General features: G+C 37.4%; 2 protein-coding genes across 4 annotated transcripts in view; both read left to right on the top strand.

Annotated features, from left to right (window-relative positions):
* The window catches only part of AP2B1 (adaptor related protein complex 2 subunit beta 1), a 131,478-nt gene that overhangs the window by 41,260 nt on the left and 71,291 nt on the right, over positions 1-18,927 (top strand). For all 3 annotated transcript variants that reach the window (XM_072779531.1, XM_072779533.1, XM_072779532.1), the window contains exons 8-12: positions 95-215; positions 345-440; positions 8,766-8,881; positions 11,012-11,177; positions 12,527-12,625. In XM_072779531.1, the coding sequence (XP_072635632.1) occupies positions 95-215; positions 345-440; positions 8,766-8,881; positions 11,012-11,177; positions 12,527-12,625 (598 nt within the window). The remainder of the gene's footprint in view (positions 1-94; positions 216-344; positions 441-8,765; positions 8,882-11,011; positions 11,178-12,526; positions 12,626-18,927) is intronic.
* LOC140607464 (ubiquitin-conjugating enzyme E2 N-like) lies at positions 4,997-5,633 on the top strand. The gene has a single exon (XM_072782188.1). It carries the CDS (start codon positions 5,018-5,020, stop codon positions 5,474-5,476), a length of 459 nt encoding a protein of 152 aa, XP_072638289.1. The 5' UTR covers positions 4,997-5,017; the 3' UTR covers positions 5,477-5,633.

The following is an 18,927-nucleotide window of genomic DNA, read 5'->3' on the forward strand; positions in this document are numbered from 1 at the left end:
TCTAATATCTATTTAGGTTAATTAGATACTAATACAGATTTAGAAGGGCATATCAATACATGTTCCATTTATCATGTGTTTCTGTGTACCACAGGCCTGAAATCTTGAAGCAGGAAATCAAAGTCTTCTTTGTGAAGTACAATGATCCTATCTATGTTAAACTAGAGAAACTGGACATCATGATTCGTTTAGCATCCCAAGCCAACATTGCTCAGGTCAGACTTAAAGCAGACTCAAGTTTATAAATCACTTAGATGTTAAGTTCTGGTCTTCAGAAGAAGCTAGGCTATGAAATTAATGATTGAGAATCCTTAATGATAGTCTACTTCCTGGATTTTTAACAGGTTCTGGCAGAGTTAAAGGAATATGCCACAGAGGTGGATGTTGACTTTGTTCGCAAAGCTGTGCGGGCCATCGGACGGTGTGCCATCAAAGTGGAGGCAAGTGTCTAATGGTAGTTGTGATTACATTATGGGATTCAGAGTGTGCTCTTCACTGCTTTTTTAAAAATACTTCAGAAAATTTTTTAAAAATAATGAAGCACACAGTTAAGATTCCTAGAGGGAATCTTTTTTTTTTTTTTTAAGATTTTATTTATTCATGAGAGACGAGAGAGAGAGAGAGAGAGAGAGAGAGAGAGAGAGAGAGAGAGAGGGGAAGGAGAGGAGGAGGGGAGGAGGGAGGGAGAGGAGGCAGGCTGGCTCCATGTAGGGAGCCTGATGTGGGACTCGATCCTGGGTCTCCAAGATCACATCCTGGTTGTGAAGGCAGGCGCTAAACCGCTGAGCCATCGAGGGATCCCTCTACCCCACCATTCCTACTTTTGAACGCTCCTGTTCTCCAATAGCTACCTCTTTTTTTGTTGTTGTTTTAAGATTTTATTTATTCATGAGAGACACCGAGAGAGAGAGGCAGAAACATAGGCAGAGGGAGAAGCAGGCTGCCTGCAGGGAGCCTAATGTAGGATTCTATCTCCTCTATCCCAGGACCCTGGGGTCATGCCCTAAGCTGACCCTGAACTGAAGGCAGATGCTCAAATGCTGAGCCACCCAGGCATCGAAAGGAAATTGCCTCTTTTTTTTTTTTTAATTTTACTTATTTATTCATGTTCTCCAATAGTTGTATCATGAGGTTTTGTTGTTCCTATATCGCTTATCTTTGTAAATTGAGATACAAGGCCTTCGTTTATTGTTCTATCAACTGAAAGCTTGCAAAACGTTATATGCATATTATGACCAAATATGTAGAGCAGTGTAATTCAAATGATTGTATTTTCTTTCTTACAGAGTCTTTTGTTTTTCTGGAGTTTCTGTAATGGCCTTTCTTTTTTTTCTTGCATTATGTGTCTTCATAGCATCCCTATATTCTTCCAGCTTTTCAAGCATAGTATCAAATCTGTATACTTTCTTTTGTCCTGGACCCTTCTGTCTTCTAGTCCTCTGACTTGCTCCAGCCTGGCTTATTGCTTGTTTGGCCTCTGCACAGCCATTATTCCATGGCGCCTCTTTTCATTGCTCTTTCTTTTTATTGGTACTTCTTTCACGGCATCCCTTTTAGTGTGATTGCGATAGCTTCTTAGTCTCTGGGGACAGTGTTTTGTGTTTGCAGTTTATTTATTTATTTTTTTAAGATTTTATTTACTTATTCATGAGAGATACACACAGAGAGAGAGAGAGAGAGAGAGAGGCAGAGACACAGCCAGAGGGAGAAGCAGGCTCCATGCAGGGAGCCCGACGTGGGCCTTGATCCCGGGTCTCCAGGATCACACCCTGGGCTACAGGCGGTGCTAAACCGCTGCGCCACCAGGGCTGCCCCTGCTTGCAGTTTAAATTTAATTATCTGGAGTATCGTATGGTGATTGTTCAATGTCTGTATAATTTTTTAATTGAAGAGTATAGCATGCATATAGTAAATTGCAACCCATTTATATTTAAGAATGGGATAACAGAAAAGTCAATCAGGACTTCTCTGAACATAAGCAGGGATCTTGACTAACAGGTTTCTGCTTTAGGGCACGGAGTTGAACTTGTTTCAATTTTTAGCTTGGTTGCAGCCTTCCAGTTGTATGGGCTACAGTTTACACTGCCCTGCTTTATCAGTCTCCGGTCCTCCATTTATTCTTCATTATTCAGAAATATGTTGGAATTAATGAAGGCCTCTGTTTGCTATGATGGTATGGATTCAGAGGGGGTAGAATTCAGTAGTATTCTTGCTACTTGACTGTTTGCAATTCTGCTTAAAGTCAGAGGGTTGGACCATATGATTTCTCAAGGATACTAAAATAATTTGTATAGTCTGTCCAGTACTTCATGGGAACAGAAAGAAACATGCTGTGTCAGAGAAGTGTCTGTAAAAGCCAAGTTCCTGATTGGCTTTCCTTGTTTTTATTTGAGATGACTGCTTCATGTAGTTACCATTGGTAAATCATTCAGCAGACTAGTTATTGGAGCAAGAAGTTAATTCATCCCGGTTTCTACTCCTGGCTCTCTTTTTTTTTTTTAAGATTTTATTTATTCTTGAGAGACAGAGAGAGAGAAGCAGACACAGGCAGAGGGAGAAGCAGGCTCCATGCAGGGAGCCCGATGCAGGACTCGATCCCGGCACCCTGGGATCACGCCCTGAGCTGAAGGCAGCTGCTCAACCACTGAGCCACCCAAGCGTCCTCTACTCTTGGTTCTCGTAGCTTAGTTGCTTCAGGTGTTTAATATTCTGTTGCTCCAATGAGAAATGGGCATGTCTGATTATCAGATCTTGATACATCTTTTTGTATCACCACTCTTCACATTCTTATCTTTTCTTCTTTTTCTTTTCTTACTACTTTTCTTACCCACTTACTATTAGATAATTTTCAGAGGGATTTTGGTAGCGTAAGAGTCACTTTGTGCTTTTCATTGCCAGACTGTCATTGTCTCATTGACTTCTCTGGCAAAGCTCTAAATAACTCATACAAAATTATATCATTCAGAAGTTAAAAGAGATTTTCTATCCCTGGAATTACTAGAAAGTATTCTCCATCTGGATTCCTAGAGGTTGTTAATGCCATGTATTGTGACTAATGGAAAAATATTCCATTATCTCCTGGAAGGGATAAACTTCTGATGGCTTTCACTTCTTCCTTTGACTCAGGGTGCCCTCGTGGGAATATGAGAGTATGCAAAGAATGAACTTTGTCTAGAAATGTAAGATCAGCCTTCAAGACTCCTGTCTTCTAGCTAGTGCTCTCTTAGGTTGCCTGCATTTGTTGGAGCACTTTTCCTAGACCTGTTTCAATCCTGAAGGTTATCAGTTGGAAAGAGTTCCCTGGCCCAGACATAGTAATTGGGGCAGGAGAGATGATGATTGCCTATTTCTAACTAAGCATTAATGGGAAGGGAGAAGAACCAATGAGGGAATTGTAGTAGACTTCCTGGGTGGCCTCTAAACCAAGCTGCTGCATTCTTTCAGGGCTTCTTAACCCTTTTTTGTAATGTGTAGTGGTTCTAAAGATATGACAGATGAGAAAAAATGAATTTTAGTTTAATGTTTAGGTGCAAGAGCAGGGCCTATTAGTTCAGGTGTCTTTAAGAGTTTGAGTTGTATTTTTATCATAACTGTAAGTATAAGTACAGTTGTTTCTATATTGCTATAAGTATCCTGAAGTGGAAAAAAAATATATATATTTTAAAGATTTTGTTTATTTATTCATGAGAGACGCAAAGAGGCAGAGACATAGGCTGAGGGATAAGCAGGCTCCCTGTAGGGCCCGATGCAGGACTCGATCCCAGGCCCCTGGGATCATGACCTGAGTGAGCCAAAGGCTCAACCATGGAGCCACCCAGGTGTCCAAAGAAAATATATAATTTTCTTACATTCCCTTGGCTAGATTAAAGATTAAGCAGTAAGCTGCTCAGTCAATAAATAGCATTGGAAAGGCAATCCCATAGTATAGTTTTTTCAGTAATTTTTGCCTATTTCTCTTTTGTCTGATTTTTGTTTTTTTTTTTTAGATTTTACTCCCCAACCCCCAGCTTTATTGAGGTATGATTTACAAAGTTTTATATAGTTACAGCATATACCTGTTTCTATAAGGAGGAGATAAACCCCTGGGTCCTTAGTCTTCCAAATACAATCAAATGACTTCATTTCTTTGAGAGAGATTAAGACACTAAGCTCTAATTTCCTAGTCTTCTGCTCTCTGGTGTTTACTGTTTCTAATTTTTGTAAATCAAATAAGGTACTGATGTGTGTCTCATCCCTTAAGTTAAAAACAAAAGTTCTATTTTTTCCTGTTAGGAAAACTATTTACTAAAAATATATATATAAAATAAGACCAGTGTTAAGTGAAAGTAGAACACTGTATTTTCTCCTACTCATTCCACCCTCCCAGAGATGACATGGATGGGATTTTCAGTCTTTGTCTCTGTAGTCTATTGTACACAGGTGTACTTTTCACACAAATGAGATCATTCTAAAAATAGTATTTACTTTGTAGTCTGCCATTTTCATTAAATTATACATGGACATTTTTCCATTTTACTAATATTTGACATAATTTTTTGTAGATTATAGACATAATATATGATTGCTTCATTATTTATTTGATCTTCCTCTTATTGGACCTTGAAATTCTTACTATTTTTCCAAATAATAGTATAAAGAAGACTTTGTAACCAAATCTTTGATCTCTGCTGAAGCCGAGCATTTTTTCTTTTGTTAGCCATTTGGAATTGCTTGTTTGCGTCCTGTGCACCTTTTTCCTGTGGGCTTTTCCACATTGATTTTTTTTTTTAATTTTTTTTTTATTTATTTATGATAGTCACAGAGAGAGAGAGAGAGAGGCAGAGACACAGGCAGAGGGAGAAGCAGGCTCCATGCACCGGGAGCCTGACGTGGGATTCGATCCCGGGTCTCCAGGATCGCGCCCTGGGCCAAAGGCAGGCACCAAACCGCTGCGCCACCCAGGGATCCCCACATTGATTTTTTAAAAAAATCTTTATTAGAGGGTCGATAGCAGAGGCCGAACTCGGGATCTGATAAGATGGCCGGGCTGCCTTGCAGGATTATCAAGGAAACCCAGCATTTGCTGGCAGAACCAGTTCCTGGCATTAAAGCAGAACCAGATGAGAGCAACGCCCGTTATTTTCATATGGTCATTGCTGGCCTCCAGGATTCCCCCTTTGAGGGAGGGACTTTTAAACTGGAACTATTCCTTCCAGAAGAATACCTGATGGCAGCCCCTAAAGTACGTTTCATGACCAAAATTTATCATCCTAATGTAGACAAGTTGGGAAGAATATGTTTAGATATTTTGAAAGATAAGTGGTCCCCAGCACTGCAGATCCACACAGTTCTGCTATCGATCCAGGCTTTGTTAAGTGCTCCCAATCCAGATGATCCATTAGCAAATGATGTAGTGGAGCAGTGGAAGACCAACGAAGCCCAAGCCATAGAAACAGCTAGAGCATGGACTAGGCTATATGCCATGAATAATATTTAAAATTGATCTGATCATCAAGTGTGCATCACTTCTCCTATTCTGCCAAGACTTCTTCCTTTTTTGTTTGCATTTAATGGACACAGTCTTAGAAACATTACAGAATAAAAGCCCAGACATCTTCAGTCCTTTGGTGATTAAATGCACATTAGCAAATCTATGTCTTGTCCTGATTCACTGTTGTAAAACATGAGCAGAGGCTAGAAGTACCATCTGGATTGTTGTGAAACGTTTAAAAGCAGTGGCCCCTCTGCTTTTATTCATTTCCCCCATCATGGTTTAAGTATAAAGCACTGTGAATGAAGGTAGTTGTCAGGGTTAGCTGCAGGGGTGTGGGTGTTTTTCTTTATTATTATTTTTGAGGGGGAGAGGTAGTTTTATTTTAATTTTATGGGCTCCTTTCCCCCTTTTTATGGTGATCTAATTGCATCGGTTAAAAGCAGCTAACCAGTTCTTTAGAATATGTTCTCTTGCCAAGTCTAACTTTATTTAGACGCTGTAGATGGACAAGCCTGATTGTTTGAACCAAAATGGGAACATTAAACAAACATTACAGCCCTCACTAATAACATTGTGACTTTGCTGTCAAGTGTAGAATCCTTCCTTCAAGAAAAAGCTTGTGACCATTTTGTATGGCTTGTCTGGAAACTTCTGTAAATCTTATGTTTTAGCAAAATATTTTTTGTTATTCTAAAAAAAAAATCCTTTATAATTAAAGATACTAATCTTTCATTTTGTTAGCAATTATTTTCCCTTTCTGTTTCATTTGATGTCTTGATACACAGAAGTTTACATTTCCTTACATGGTGAGTTCTGTTGTTTTCTCAGCAGTTATTTAGTGGCAAACCTAGAAGATTATGCTTCATCTCAAACTTCTATAAAACTCACCATTATGTCCCAGACTTAAATATTTTTCAAATATTGATGCATCATAGGAAATGGCCTTCTCTCTTTATTATAATAATGGTAGGAAGGGCTCACTAAACGTGGGATTTATATCAAGCCCTGTGTTAACCACTGTATTTGTATTGTATTATATTTATTTATTTATTTATTTATTTTAAAGATTTCATTTATTCATGAGAGACATAGAGGCAGAGACACAGGCAGAGGGAGAAGCAGGCTCCATGCAGGGAGCCCAATGTGGGACTCAATCCTGGGCCTCCGGGATCCCTCCCTAGGCTGAAGGTGGCGCTAAACTGCTGAGCCACTGGGGCCGCCCATGTATTATTTAATTTATAATATAAATCTTATAGCAGCGTATATTTTGCATACTTTATAATTTATCACAATTTATATATTTAAATTTTTCCCATTATTTTGCTGTTACAGTAACTGCACAAGAATTACTAGCCAAAAATGAATAAAACAGAATCCAAAAATGGAAAAAAATACATAAAAGATGGCAAAACCATTTCATGTGCAACAGAGTCATCATATGAATAACTGCAAGATGCAGTTTTGTTTTTATTAAATTGCTTGGAGTGGTTTCATTTAGTACCTTTAAAATATTTTTTTACCAAAATTTTCAGGCATATACTAAAGTAGGGTTGATAATAAGTTCTCATGTACACATCATCCATTTTGAACATGCATCAACATGTTACTGCTTTTATCTTCTTCTTCCCCCTTCAGGAAGTGGAGTGCTATTGGATTTTTTTTTTTTTTTTTTTTTTTTTTTTTAGTGATAGTCACACAGAGAGAGAGAGGCAGAGACATAGGCAGAGGGAGAAGCAGGCTCCATGCACCGGGAACCCGACGTGGGATTCGATCCCGGGTCTCCAGGATCACGCCCTGGGCCAAAGGAGGCGCTAAACCGCTGCGCCACCCAGGGATCCCCGCTATTGGATTTTAATGCAGATCCCAGATATGATCTTATTAGAGTAGTCCAGTGTGTGTATCCAAATAGAGAAGGTCCCTAAAAATATATATTGTCACGATACCATTGCTGTACCCAACAATAATTCTTAATCTCATTGAAGAGCCAGTCCATGTTCAGTTTTCTCTAATTGTGTCTTAGTGTCTTTTTATAGTTGGCTTGTTCAAATAAAAATCTAAAGAAGATCCATACATTGCATTTGGTTAATGTCTCTTAAGTCTTTAATTACTTAATTTTGGTGCCATTTATTACAGAGACTAGGTCATCAGGCTTGTACAATTTCCCAAAGTCTGGATTTGACTGGTTATGTTTTAGTGATCCTGTTTTTCTCATTAGATAATTAAATCCAGAGGTTTGGTAATGTTCATGTTCTTCAGTATTAGTGAAAAGTATTTCTTAGGCATTGCTGTGTACTTTCTGTTGCATCTCGTCAGGAGGCATGTAATGGGTGACCCATCCTAGTACCTTGTGATAGGGAAATCAGTCCTTGACTCGTAGGGTCTCTTATCTGAAACCCTTCTCCTTTTTCAAACTGTGACTTACAGTCTCAGTATATTAGCTTTGTCACTTGTATTCTGCCATATTCCCTTCATTAATAGAAGATTAACAGTAGGGGCAGCCCCGGTGGCACAGCGGTTTAACGCCACCTGCAGCCCAGGGTGTGATCCTGGAGACCCGGGATCAAGTCCCACATCAGGCTCCCTGCATGGTGCCTGCTTCTCTCTCTGCCTATGTCTCTGCCTCTCTCTCTCTAGCTGTGTCTCTATGAATAAATAAATAAAATCTTAAAAAAAAAAAGAAGATTAACAGTAGACTAAGTTTTATAGATAAACTACAGGCTGTGGAGAATTGCAGTCTATCTAAGGCCATAGATTTTCAGTTATATAGTTAGAAGATGGCAAATTTTCCTTAGAGTTTTTTGAGTCACAGATAACTTTGAAAATATAATAAAAGTTATATGGACCTTCTCCCTGGAAAATATACTTGTATGCACATAAGCAATTTGGCAGTTTCATTTCAAGAGCTTTAAGGATGCCTTCTGTTGTCTCCACTTACCATGAACTCCAGAAAAAGATCACCTTGGCTTATTTTTAATTCTTCTTTCCTCCTACCTTCCTTGACTCATTCTTTTTTAACATTTCTATCCTCCGTAGCTATCCAAGATGATTATTTTCATTTGAATTGATCTATCTGTCATTCTATTTTGCAACGAATAAAATGTGGAGTCTATCTGGAACCTCTGTGTATCTCCATCAAATAGCCTAGCTTCTAGTATATCTTGGTCAAATTAAGTGCCTGATGTTTGAGTCTAGTTTAGTTGGTGCACCCATATGTTTCAAAGTAATTTTTATATTGAAGTTACATTATTGGAGAGATCATCTGACTTGTTATTTGTTATGTTCTTCTTCCTAGCAATCTGCAGAGCGCTGTGTAAGCACATTGCTTGATCTCATCCAGACCAAAGTAAATTATGTGGTCCAAGAGGCAATTGTTGTCATCAGGGACATCTTTCGCAAATACCCCAACAAGTATGTCCAAATAATTCTGCCCTCTTCCTCAAATCATTTAGGAAATGTTTAAGGCATTTTAAAATTGGCTAGGTAAGAATTATTCTTTGTAATGTAACTTTGTAATGTAATAATTCTTTGTAATGTAAAGTATAATAGGATACTTTGTTTAAAATCCTATTAAAATAGGATATTTTTATGAAAAATAATATTTAAATTAAACATAATTAAAAACATAAAAGTATGTTTTAAGTGCTAAAATAAGGTGGTTAGCACAGGTATTAAAACCTGATTTTTCATCCTGCTTTATTACTTTGAGAGGAATTGAAGCTGAATTATAGTCAGTTGGCATATATTGAAGTTGACCAGATTTTTTGTTGGGTGATGTTACTATTAAATAGAAAGCTCATGTATTACAGACTGTCCAGGCATATTTCAGTTTATGCATGTTACCAGGCATAATTAATGTTTGTGCTGCTTTTCACTCAGAAATAAATGTTTCAGTTTGAATGCTAAATTAATAGCCACATGATTATAAAAACCAGAAAGGTAACAGTTGCACTGTTTGCGTGTTACCTTCTACTTTGTAGAAAATTATAGAATATGTAACAAATTATCAGTGTCTGTCCTTCTCTGTAGTATTATAGCTATTCCCATAAAGATGTGTAAACTCTACAATTTCTTTCCGCAGGTTTTTCACATTAAGCTCTCTTAGTTTATGAAGCAAAAATGCTTCATTAGATTGATTTTGAAGGCAAGTGATTAAAAGATCTACAAGGGTAAAATAAGAACAGGTCTTGTAAGCATCCTAGATCTCATTTTGCCTTAAAATCATAGAGATATGTTGTGCTAAAGTTTCTGATTAGTCTTTAAAGATAGTGTTAAATGAAGCAACTTGCAGTTAGTTAGCTTAGTGGTGGACTCAGAATTAGAAGAAATACTTTATTTAGCAAAGTAGTGGTTTATTAAAAGCATTATATGTAAGGAAAAAAAACATTATATGTGTTTTTTTAAATTTTAGAAGTGGTATTTTTGGGAAAAGGACCATATGCTTTTACCACTCTCCCAGAAAAGAGGAGAGTTGGGCTTCTAAATTTAGAAAGGTTAAGGGTGGAGATGATGTATATTTATTTTACTGTGATTAGTGGAGAAATGTGTTCATTTCTGATTTCTATTAATAAGGGGCTATGACAGTTTAAGAAAGTGCTATCAAGAACCTGATTTAATCAGTGGAAGGTAGGGCAAACAATTAAATGTACTATTCGCTTGTCTACATCTAACTTGTTACACATTGTCATTTTTATAAAAATTTATATGTTTTTGAGAGCGAGTGAGCAAAGGGGGAGGGGTAGAGGGAGGAAAAAAAAAAAAAAACTTAAGCAGACTCTGCTGAGCACAGAGCCCAATATGGGATTCAATCCCATGACCCCAGGATCATGACCTAAGCTGAAACCAGAGTTGGATGCTCAACCAACTGCACCACCCAGTCACCCCCACATAATCATTTCTATGTTTAAAACTACATTAGCCAAGGAGATGGATTCAATGTGGTAAAAATGAGAACACTATAGACCTGTACAAATAAAAATAAATACTTGAATTATTTCTTTGGAGAAACCGGTCATTAGTGTGGGTGCCTTGGGAGGAAAGAACATAAAGATCTCTATAAAAAGCAGAGATAGTGGATTAATGGACAAAATTACTGTTTCCAGTCTGGATGCTGTTGTTGTCTAACTCTTTTCATAAAAGTAAAGTGGAATTTGTTTTCCTCTGTCATAAAGGGAAAATGGAATAATACATAAGAAAATTCTCTGATCTAGTTATAGGAAAGATTAGAAATATAAGTTAGTGGCATATCTTATACCACAGGGTAATTTTTCCTTGTGAAAAGGATATCTGATGAGCTTTTATAACAGTTTACAGTCCAGTTATGAAAACATATTTGTAGAGAAATTTAAGACATGTATAATATTCTGGCTTAAAGCCTGTGCATTCTCTTGGCCAAAAGCCTTTATATTTGGTGGTTTGGTTTAGGGTACCTTATTGGTGGTTTTGTTTTGTTTTGTTTTTGGTGGTTTTGTTTTTAACCTTCATTGTTAAATACAGTTCTCATATGTGTCCAATTAACCATAGTCCATTTTGTTAAATCAGGTATGAAAGTATCATTGCCACTCTGTGTGAGAACTTAGATTCACTTGATGAACCAGATGCTCGAGCAGCTATGATTTGGATTGTGGGAGAATATGCTGAGAGAATTGACAATGCAGATGAGTTACTAGAGAGCTTCCTGGAGGGTTTTCATGATGAAAGCACCCAGGTAAGTTCTTATCTGTGTCTTGTGTCAGATCTCTTGGGAAAGATTTCAAGGAAAGTAAAGGTTATGCACTTTCATTTGTTTGTGTGTGAATATATATATATGTAATATATAGTACCTTTTTCTCCCCAAAGGGGTCATTTTTTCATTTGTGCTGATTTCTGGTGGGACAAATCTGCCTTAGATTGGTGGTTCTCAAACTTTAATGAATCTAGAGAGTTTGTTAAAAACACAGGTTGCTGGGCCCCACCCTTAGTGTTTCTGACTCAGTGGGTCTGAGATGGGCTTAAGCATTTTCATTTCTCATCAGGTTCAGAGTGCTGCAGCTGCTAGTGGTCAGGAACCACACTGTAACAACTACTGGCTGAGAGCAGTAGTTACCACTTTTTAAATTTTCTGTCACCAGAAGCAGATGACTCATTCCTATTCCAGGGATAAGATGACTTATTCCTTATTCCACAGTGGTTGTGGCTCATTACAACGGAGCTTCTTACCTGGGGCTGGGGTAAGGACTGGCATGTGTAGTTTAGAAAGATTCTTTATGGATGGATAGACTTCCTCCCATCTTCTGTCTCTCCTCTACCAAAATGGAGAGACCTGACCTCACAGCCACAGGCCCAGAGAAGCAGATATATTATAAAACCCTTTTCCCCAGGCATTTGCACTCACTGCAAATTGAAGGTCATGTATGTAATCTATCATAGTAATTTTAATGGGTCTTTAAAGGAACACATATAAGCCTGTAGTTTTAAATTTTTATTTATTTTTTTTAACTTTTATTTCTTTATGATAGTCACACACAGAGAGAGAGAGAGAGAGGCAGAGACATAGGCAGAGGGAGAAGCAGGCTCCATGCACCGGGAGCCTGATGTGGGATTCGATCCCGGGTCTCCAGGATCGCGCCCTGGGCCAAAGGCAGGCGCCAAACCGCTGCACCACCCAGGGATCCCAAGCCTGTAGTTTTTGTGTGTGATTCAGCAGCCCACTCTTATTAGCTGTGATCTGGTACAATTTTACTGTTTTTTGGCTCTTGGCCTAGTATGACAGGTAATTTCCTAATTCTCAAATTTGTATCTTTTGATAGAATTATATAATAAACGATTTAATAAATAATAAGCAATTTTTGACACCAACAACGCAAGTTGGGGATAAGTGGCTAGTGAGTGTTTAGTTGATGAATACCTTTAACTTACTCTTTTTGATAATGGCTGAGTTTTAGCCTTAATCTCTTAATCAAAATCAGAAGCCCCCATAGTAATTCATAAATGGGTAAGCACTGCTTTGGAAATGATGGTAGGGAATAATGTAAATGCCTTTCATTTTATCTTTGTTAAATTGTGCCCTCCCCTTAGGTGCAGCTCACTCTGCTTACTGCCATAGTGAAGCTGTTTCTCAAAAAACCATCAGAAACACAGGAGCTGGTACAGCAAGTGTTGAGTTTGGCAACACAGGTATGAAATCTAGAAAAAGCATGGGTTTGATTTGTCTGGTTTTATATTTAGGAAATTATGAAACTAAGAAAATTCATTCGGGGAGGTTTTAATTGGGTATAGTCTTTAAATCCTGTTAAAATATAAAACGTGTCTCTTATACCACTGAATTATAGCTGGTTCTATGGCTTTTAAGTGAATTGACTGACTCATTTTTATGATTATTCATGAAAAATAGATTTTTTTTTTTTTTTTTTTTTTTTTTTTTACTATTAGTCAAGAACCTATGTGAAAATGACATTGAGTCTTACAATATTGGGTGACTCACTTGAGTCTCACTTCTTCTGGGTGACTTAATTCCAGCTTTGAAATGAAAGCACCATGTAATGCTAGTTAAGTGCCTTGAGTTGATAGCCTGTTTCTTGAAATAATTTTAAAATGCTTATGCTGCCTCCTTAATCATTGAATGTTTTTGGTCCTTCCTAGGATGAGTTCTAATTTCTGGAATGTGGCAGCTGGCCAAAAGGATCAGGTCACTGTTTTAGATCCACAGAGATGAAAATAGTTATTTTATCTAATGTAACTAGAATAGTAATCATCAATTCATCATAATTTATTTTTTTTAATTTAGTTATGTTCTTAATTGAATTTCTGAACAGGCTGGCTGTTGGAATTCCAATAGCAGGCCATTGGAAATTCAGGTGTGTGTCTACACATGAATCTGATTCATATATTCAGTTTACCATTTTTCTTATCTGTCTCTTTATAGTGGTATTTTATCAAATTTAAAATCTTTTCACAATACCGTGCCTAGTTCTGACCTGTCATCTTTCCTATTACTGATTTTACATCTTTTAAAATTTATTTGTAAGAGTCCTTTGACGTGTTTTTTGTTGTTGTTTTGTGTTTAAAAGTTTTATTTATTTATTTGAGAGAGTGAGCATGAGAGAGACAAGTGGTAGAAAGGGAGAAATAGGCTACCCATTGAGCAGGGAGCCTGATGCAAGGCTTGATCTCAGGACCCTGAGATCATGATTCAAGCCAAAGGCAGCTGCTTAAACCAACTGAGCCACCCAGGCTCCCCAAAATGTATTTTTTTTAACTTCCCTTTTCTATTCAAGTCTTCCTTTACCTGAAGCGAAGCAGTTTCTGGAACTATCAAGGCAGTGGTTATTTAATATTACTTGTTTTTAAAATGAGGATTGTAGACTTCCTAGTCTAGACCCTTGATCACTCGTTTGTATCTGTGTTTTAAGATGTATTTAAAACAAGTTTTATTTATCTATTTATTTAAGATTTTATTTATTTATTCATGAGGGACACAGAGAAGCAGAAACACAGAGGGAGAAGCAGACTCCTTGCAGGGAGCCCAATGCAGGACTCGATCCCAGACTCAGGATAACGCCCTGAAATGAAGGCAGATGCTCAACTGCTGAGCCACCCCAGCATCTTACATTCCCCTCCCCTCCCCTTTTTAAAGATTTTATTTATTTATTCATGAGCGACACGGAGAGGCAGAGACATAGGCAGAGGGAGAAGCAGGCTCCCTGTGGTGAGCCCGATGCAGGACTCAATCCCAGGACCCAAAGGCAGACAGACATTCAACCACTGAGCCACCCAAGTGTCCTTAAAACAAGTTTTCTTTCTTTCTTTTCTTTTTTTTTTTCTTTTCATTCTCTTAAAGCAAGTTTTCTAAAAAGAATTTGGGCTATGTTCTCTCTGCTCACCTCTAGATAGGGATAGGCTTATAATCAAGCAAGTGTCCTTGGTATAGGTTCCATTGTATTCACAAGTTCTCAACCCTGTTTCCATCTCCTATTTAAGGCTTATGGATCTGTATTTAAAAGGTATCATAAGAGAGCTGTATTTTGGATTCTTGTTAGAATTCAAACTCAATCTTACCATCTCCGGTATTTACCAAAACTTGCCTGAGATAAAGTATTTAGGGAGGATTGATTAAATGATACAAGGACTCTCTATTCTTACTGATAGTTGAAATTCACCACTGAATCAAGCCTAATTCAGCCAGGGCTGGCTATCTAGACTCATTGTACCTGACCCTCATGAGAATTGCATTTACTATATTATATCATCTTGTATTAAGGATTGTCATGAGAAACTATCCTCTTTGAATCTGTTGTCAGTCATTTGTTACTCCATTATGTTTTTTTCTTTATGAAGTCCCATCAAACAAATTCCTAACCAGTTTTGGATTCTCCTAAGCATTAATATGTAGTTAACTGCCCATCTGAATGGCTTACCTGACCAGATTTCTTGTTTGTATCAGTTGGAAACCTTAGAATCAAATTTAAGGATCTCCTGTAGAAAAAGTATAGTTCTTGTGGCATGCATTTTTCTGTTTTTAGTTTGATTTAGGCTCTCTAGCCTTCAATGCATTTTTGTAAACTTTGACTAAGTTCTTTTCTAGGACAGGGGAGGATATAAGTAAACCATCAGATATTCCCAATTCTAGACTTTTTGTATAGAATAGTATAGAATCTTTAATGATAACTATTTGTATTATGCTTACTGTATACCAGGCATTCTAGTAAGCACTTTACATATTAACTTAATTTCAATAAGGGTTTCTACTGTTGTATTATTCATATTTTGTAGATGAGAAATCTGAGACATAGGCCCAATTAGTATGGGTCAGAGCTAGGACTCAAACCCAGGAAGCCTGGCTTCAGTGTCTTTGTCCCTATCTACTATGCTGTGCTGCTTCTCTAATATGAAAGTCAGGGATGACTTTGAGACTACACATTCCCTGCTTTCCCTATTTAAAGCACTCTTGTGCATAAATCAGTACATACAAATAAACTTAGTAGTTTTAAGATCATTGTGGATGATTATTTCAAATTTGATTATGAATACTTATTAAGCAATTTCCCTAGCCCTGCTGTTTTTATCCAGTTAATGAGATCTGAGGAGTTAGCATAAAAGAACAAGCACATTTATATATTGTGCTTGCATATTTTATATATATATTTATATTATATAGAATTCCCATGAAGTTTTTTCTCTTTTTGCCCCCTTCAAGTTTGTGAAATAAGAACCTAATACTTATGACTGGTACCAATTTAAATTGAGGGCAGTGTGATATGCTAAGTTGTATTAATTTGAATTGGGTGATAGGGTTCTGTTTCTGCCACATCTCTGGTTCAGGACATGATTGAGCAAATTTCTTTTTAATACTGTTCCTTTCCCATCTCTACAGTTGAGTTAATTAATACTATTTTTTATCTGTACTGAGAATTCAGTGAACTGTATGTAAAATATTTATGCTTCTAATTTTAAATAAACTGGTGATATAATTAGAAATATTATTAGAGGAAAATAAAATGAACCTTTGAATCCAAGGCTTCATTTTAAAGATTTGTCTTCTTTGCTTTGGTAGTTAGGAATTAGTTAATATACACAGAAGTGTCCAGACTTTAATAGTTAGCCTATTATAATATATGAAAGAAAAAATAAGATGAAGACTTCTCTGTAAACTAGAAACCATCATCATCAAAATCACCTGTGCTGCTTGTTGGTTGGAAGTATAAATTCCTGGGCCTGCTTCTGATATAATGAATGAAAATCTGTGATACGGCCCTGGAATCTCTCACTGAGTGGCTTCCCTGGTGTGCTATAATGTTGATGCAAAGTCTAGTTTAAGAATTACTGTTATAGGGATCCCTGGGTGGCGCAGCGGTTTGGCGCCTGCCTTTGGCCCAGGGCGCGATCCTGGAGACCCCGGATCGAATCCCACGTCAGGCTCCCGGTGCATGGAGCCTGCTTCTCCCTCTGCCTATGTCTCTGCCTCTCTCTCTCTCTCTATGTGACTATCATAAATAAATAAAATTAAAAAAAAAAATTAAAAAAAAATCCATTCTGCAAAAAAAAAAAAAAAAATTACTGTTATAGAGTTTGCCTGGTAAGAATTTTTTTGGAAGCCCTCAAATTTTTAGAAATGTACTACTTTTCCAGATCCTGGCAAGGAACTATGGGGCTAGCAGAAAAGCAGATTCAAAACCAAATTTTCTGAGTCACTAAACACATAATGGCACCCTAAAATCATAAAAGGTTTCTGTTTTCGTGTTCCAAGTCTTGACTAGGACTGATTTCTTGTGGCCTCCAGGTAAAGAGTGAGGCAGTGAAGGCCAGCTTATAGTAGGCCTAACAAGTCAGCTCTCAGAACAACAGTGTTCAAACAGTGGAGATCTTACCTGTTTTTAACTTCAGGTCTTAGAAAATTGATAATCATTTCTTACAGGACTATATATATATTTTAAAGATTTTATTTATTTATTCATAGAGACACAGAGAAAGAGAGAGAGAGGCAGAGACACAGGCAGAGGGAGAAGCGGGCTCCACGCAGGGAGCCCGACGTGGGACTCCATCGCGGGTCTCCAGGATCATGCCCTGGGCTGCAGGCAGTGCTAAACTGCTGCGCCACTGGGGCTGCCCCAGGGCTAAATTTTAAAGTCTATTAAGATTTGCAGTATGTATATCCTTTACTATTTATTTATTTAATTTTTTAGAGAGACCCTGAGTGTGTGGGGGAAGGGAGGCTGAGGGAGAGGGAGGGAGAGAATCTCAAGCAGTCTCCATGCCCAGTGCAGAACCCTACATAAAGCTCAGTCCCAAGACCCTAAGATCATGACCTAAATGAAAATCAAGAGTCAGACTTAACTGGGGCACCTGGGTGGCTCAGTCGGTTAAGTGTCTGCCTTTGGGTCAGTCATGATCTTGGAGTCCTGGGATGGAGCCCTGCATCATGCTTCCTGCTCAGTGGGGAGTCTGCTTCTCCTTCTGCCTCTCCCCATACCCCTCTACCTCCCACCCTACCCCCCTCAGCTCGCTCCCTCACTCTCAGATAAATAAAATATTAAAAAGGGTCAGACTCAACTGACTGAGCCACCTAGGCACCCCTAACATATATACCATTTAGTCCAGTGATTCCATATGCAGCATTTTGCCCTGTTGCAGTGTTTTGAATTTGTGGGGGGATGGGACTCAAATTTTTTTCATGGATGTACATAATTTTGTAAATCCCCACAGGATTTTTTTTTTTTTTGCCATTTGGTTTAATATGTGCATAATAGAGGAGAGAAATAATTTGAAATAAAAAGATGTTATTTTAATAAGTATATTATTAAATTGTATTATAAAGTTAAATACCTCAACAATATTACTAATCTGTAAAGATGGGGGACTAAATTTTTCTAGTCAAGTAATGTGCAATATTCATTTTAATTGTATAATAAAAAGCATAGTCTACAAATTTCAAATGGTGTGCTCTGGGGATTGAATATATAAGTTAAGATTTAATTTTTATTTATTTTATTTTATTTTTTATTTTTTAAGATTTAATTTTTAATTTATGTATCAACAAAAGCTGGGGTGGGGATTGCTTTCCTGGCCTTTTATTTTGGAAAATTCATATTCAACTCTCTTATAAAATCAGTTTATTTATGTTCTATAATGTTCAAGCTTTGTTTCCAAATGAAAATCTAAGTGAGGTTTCAGGCTGCTATTTAGAAATAAATTACCCAACTCCTCAAAAACAAAACAAAATCATGTAAATGGGACACTATATCACTGTTTCCTTTTTTTAACCCTGACATTTCAAATACTACAAACATTTTGATACGGTATGTAATACATATATATATGCACTTCTATTATAATGATGCAGCTTATGTATGTGATAAAGATTATTTTAGGGATCCCTGGGTGGCGCAGCGGTTTGGCGCCTGCCTTTGGCCCAGGGCGCAATCCTGGAGACCCGGGATCGAATCCCACATCGGGCTCCCGGTGCATGGAGCCTGCTTCTCCCTCTGCCTGTGTCTCTGCCTCTCTCTCTCTCTCTGTGTGTGTGTGACTATCATAAATAAATAAAAATTTAAAAAAAAAAAAAAAAAAAAAAAAGATTATTTTAGATTACGTTTACCATTTTGATAATTTTATTCACTAACTTCCCATATCTTGGCATTTCTAACGCTTTTTTGTCTTAATCCACTGCAGATGCAAATTAAACAATATATGACTAAGAAAAACCATTTAAAACCATGTAGTCAAAACCATCAGATTCACTGCTAGTATTAAGCTGAACGCTAAGTTCCTTATGTGTTTAAATCACGAACAAGTTCATCTGCCCATTTAGAAACTCACATGGAAGCCCTCAAATTGGCCCAGTTTTAAAGAAAATATTTTTGTATGTGTGTTTTAATTACAGATCTGAAACAGGGACTTACTGTTGTAGTATTGGAACAGCTTGGGCATACATGCTACCATATACATATACTCTGAGAGGTAGATACCAGGATATTTATTGC

The sequence above is a fragment of the Canis lupus genome, chromosome 16, assembly GCF_048164855.1.
Source record: "Canis lupus baileyi chromosome 16, mCanLup2.hap1, whole genome shotgun sequence".
Taxonomy (NCBI): Eukaryota; Metazoa; Chordata; class Mammalia; order Carnivora; family Canidae; genus Canis; species Canis lupus.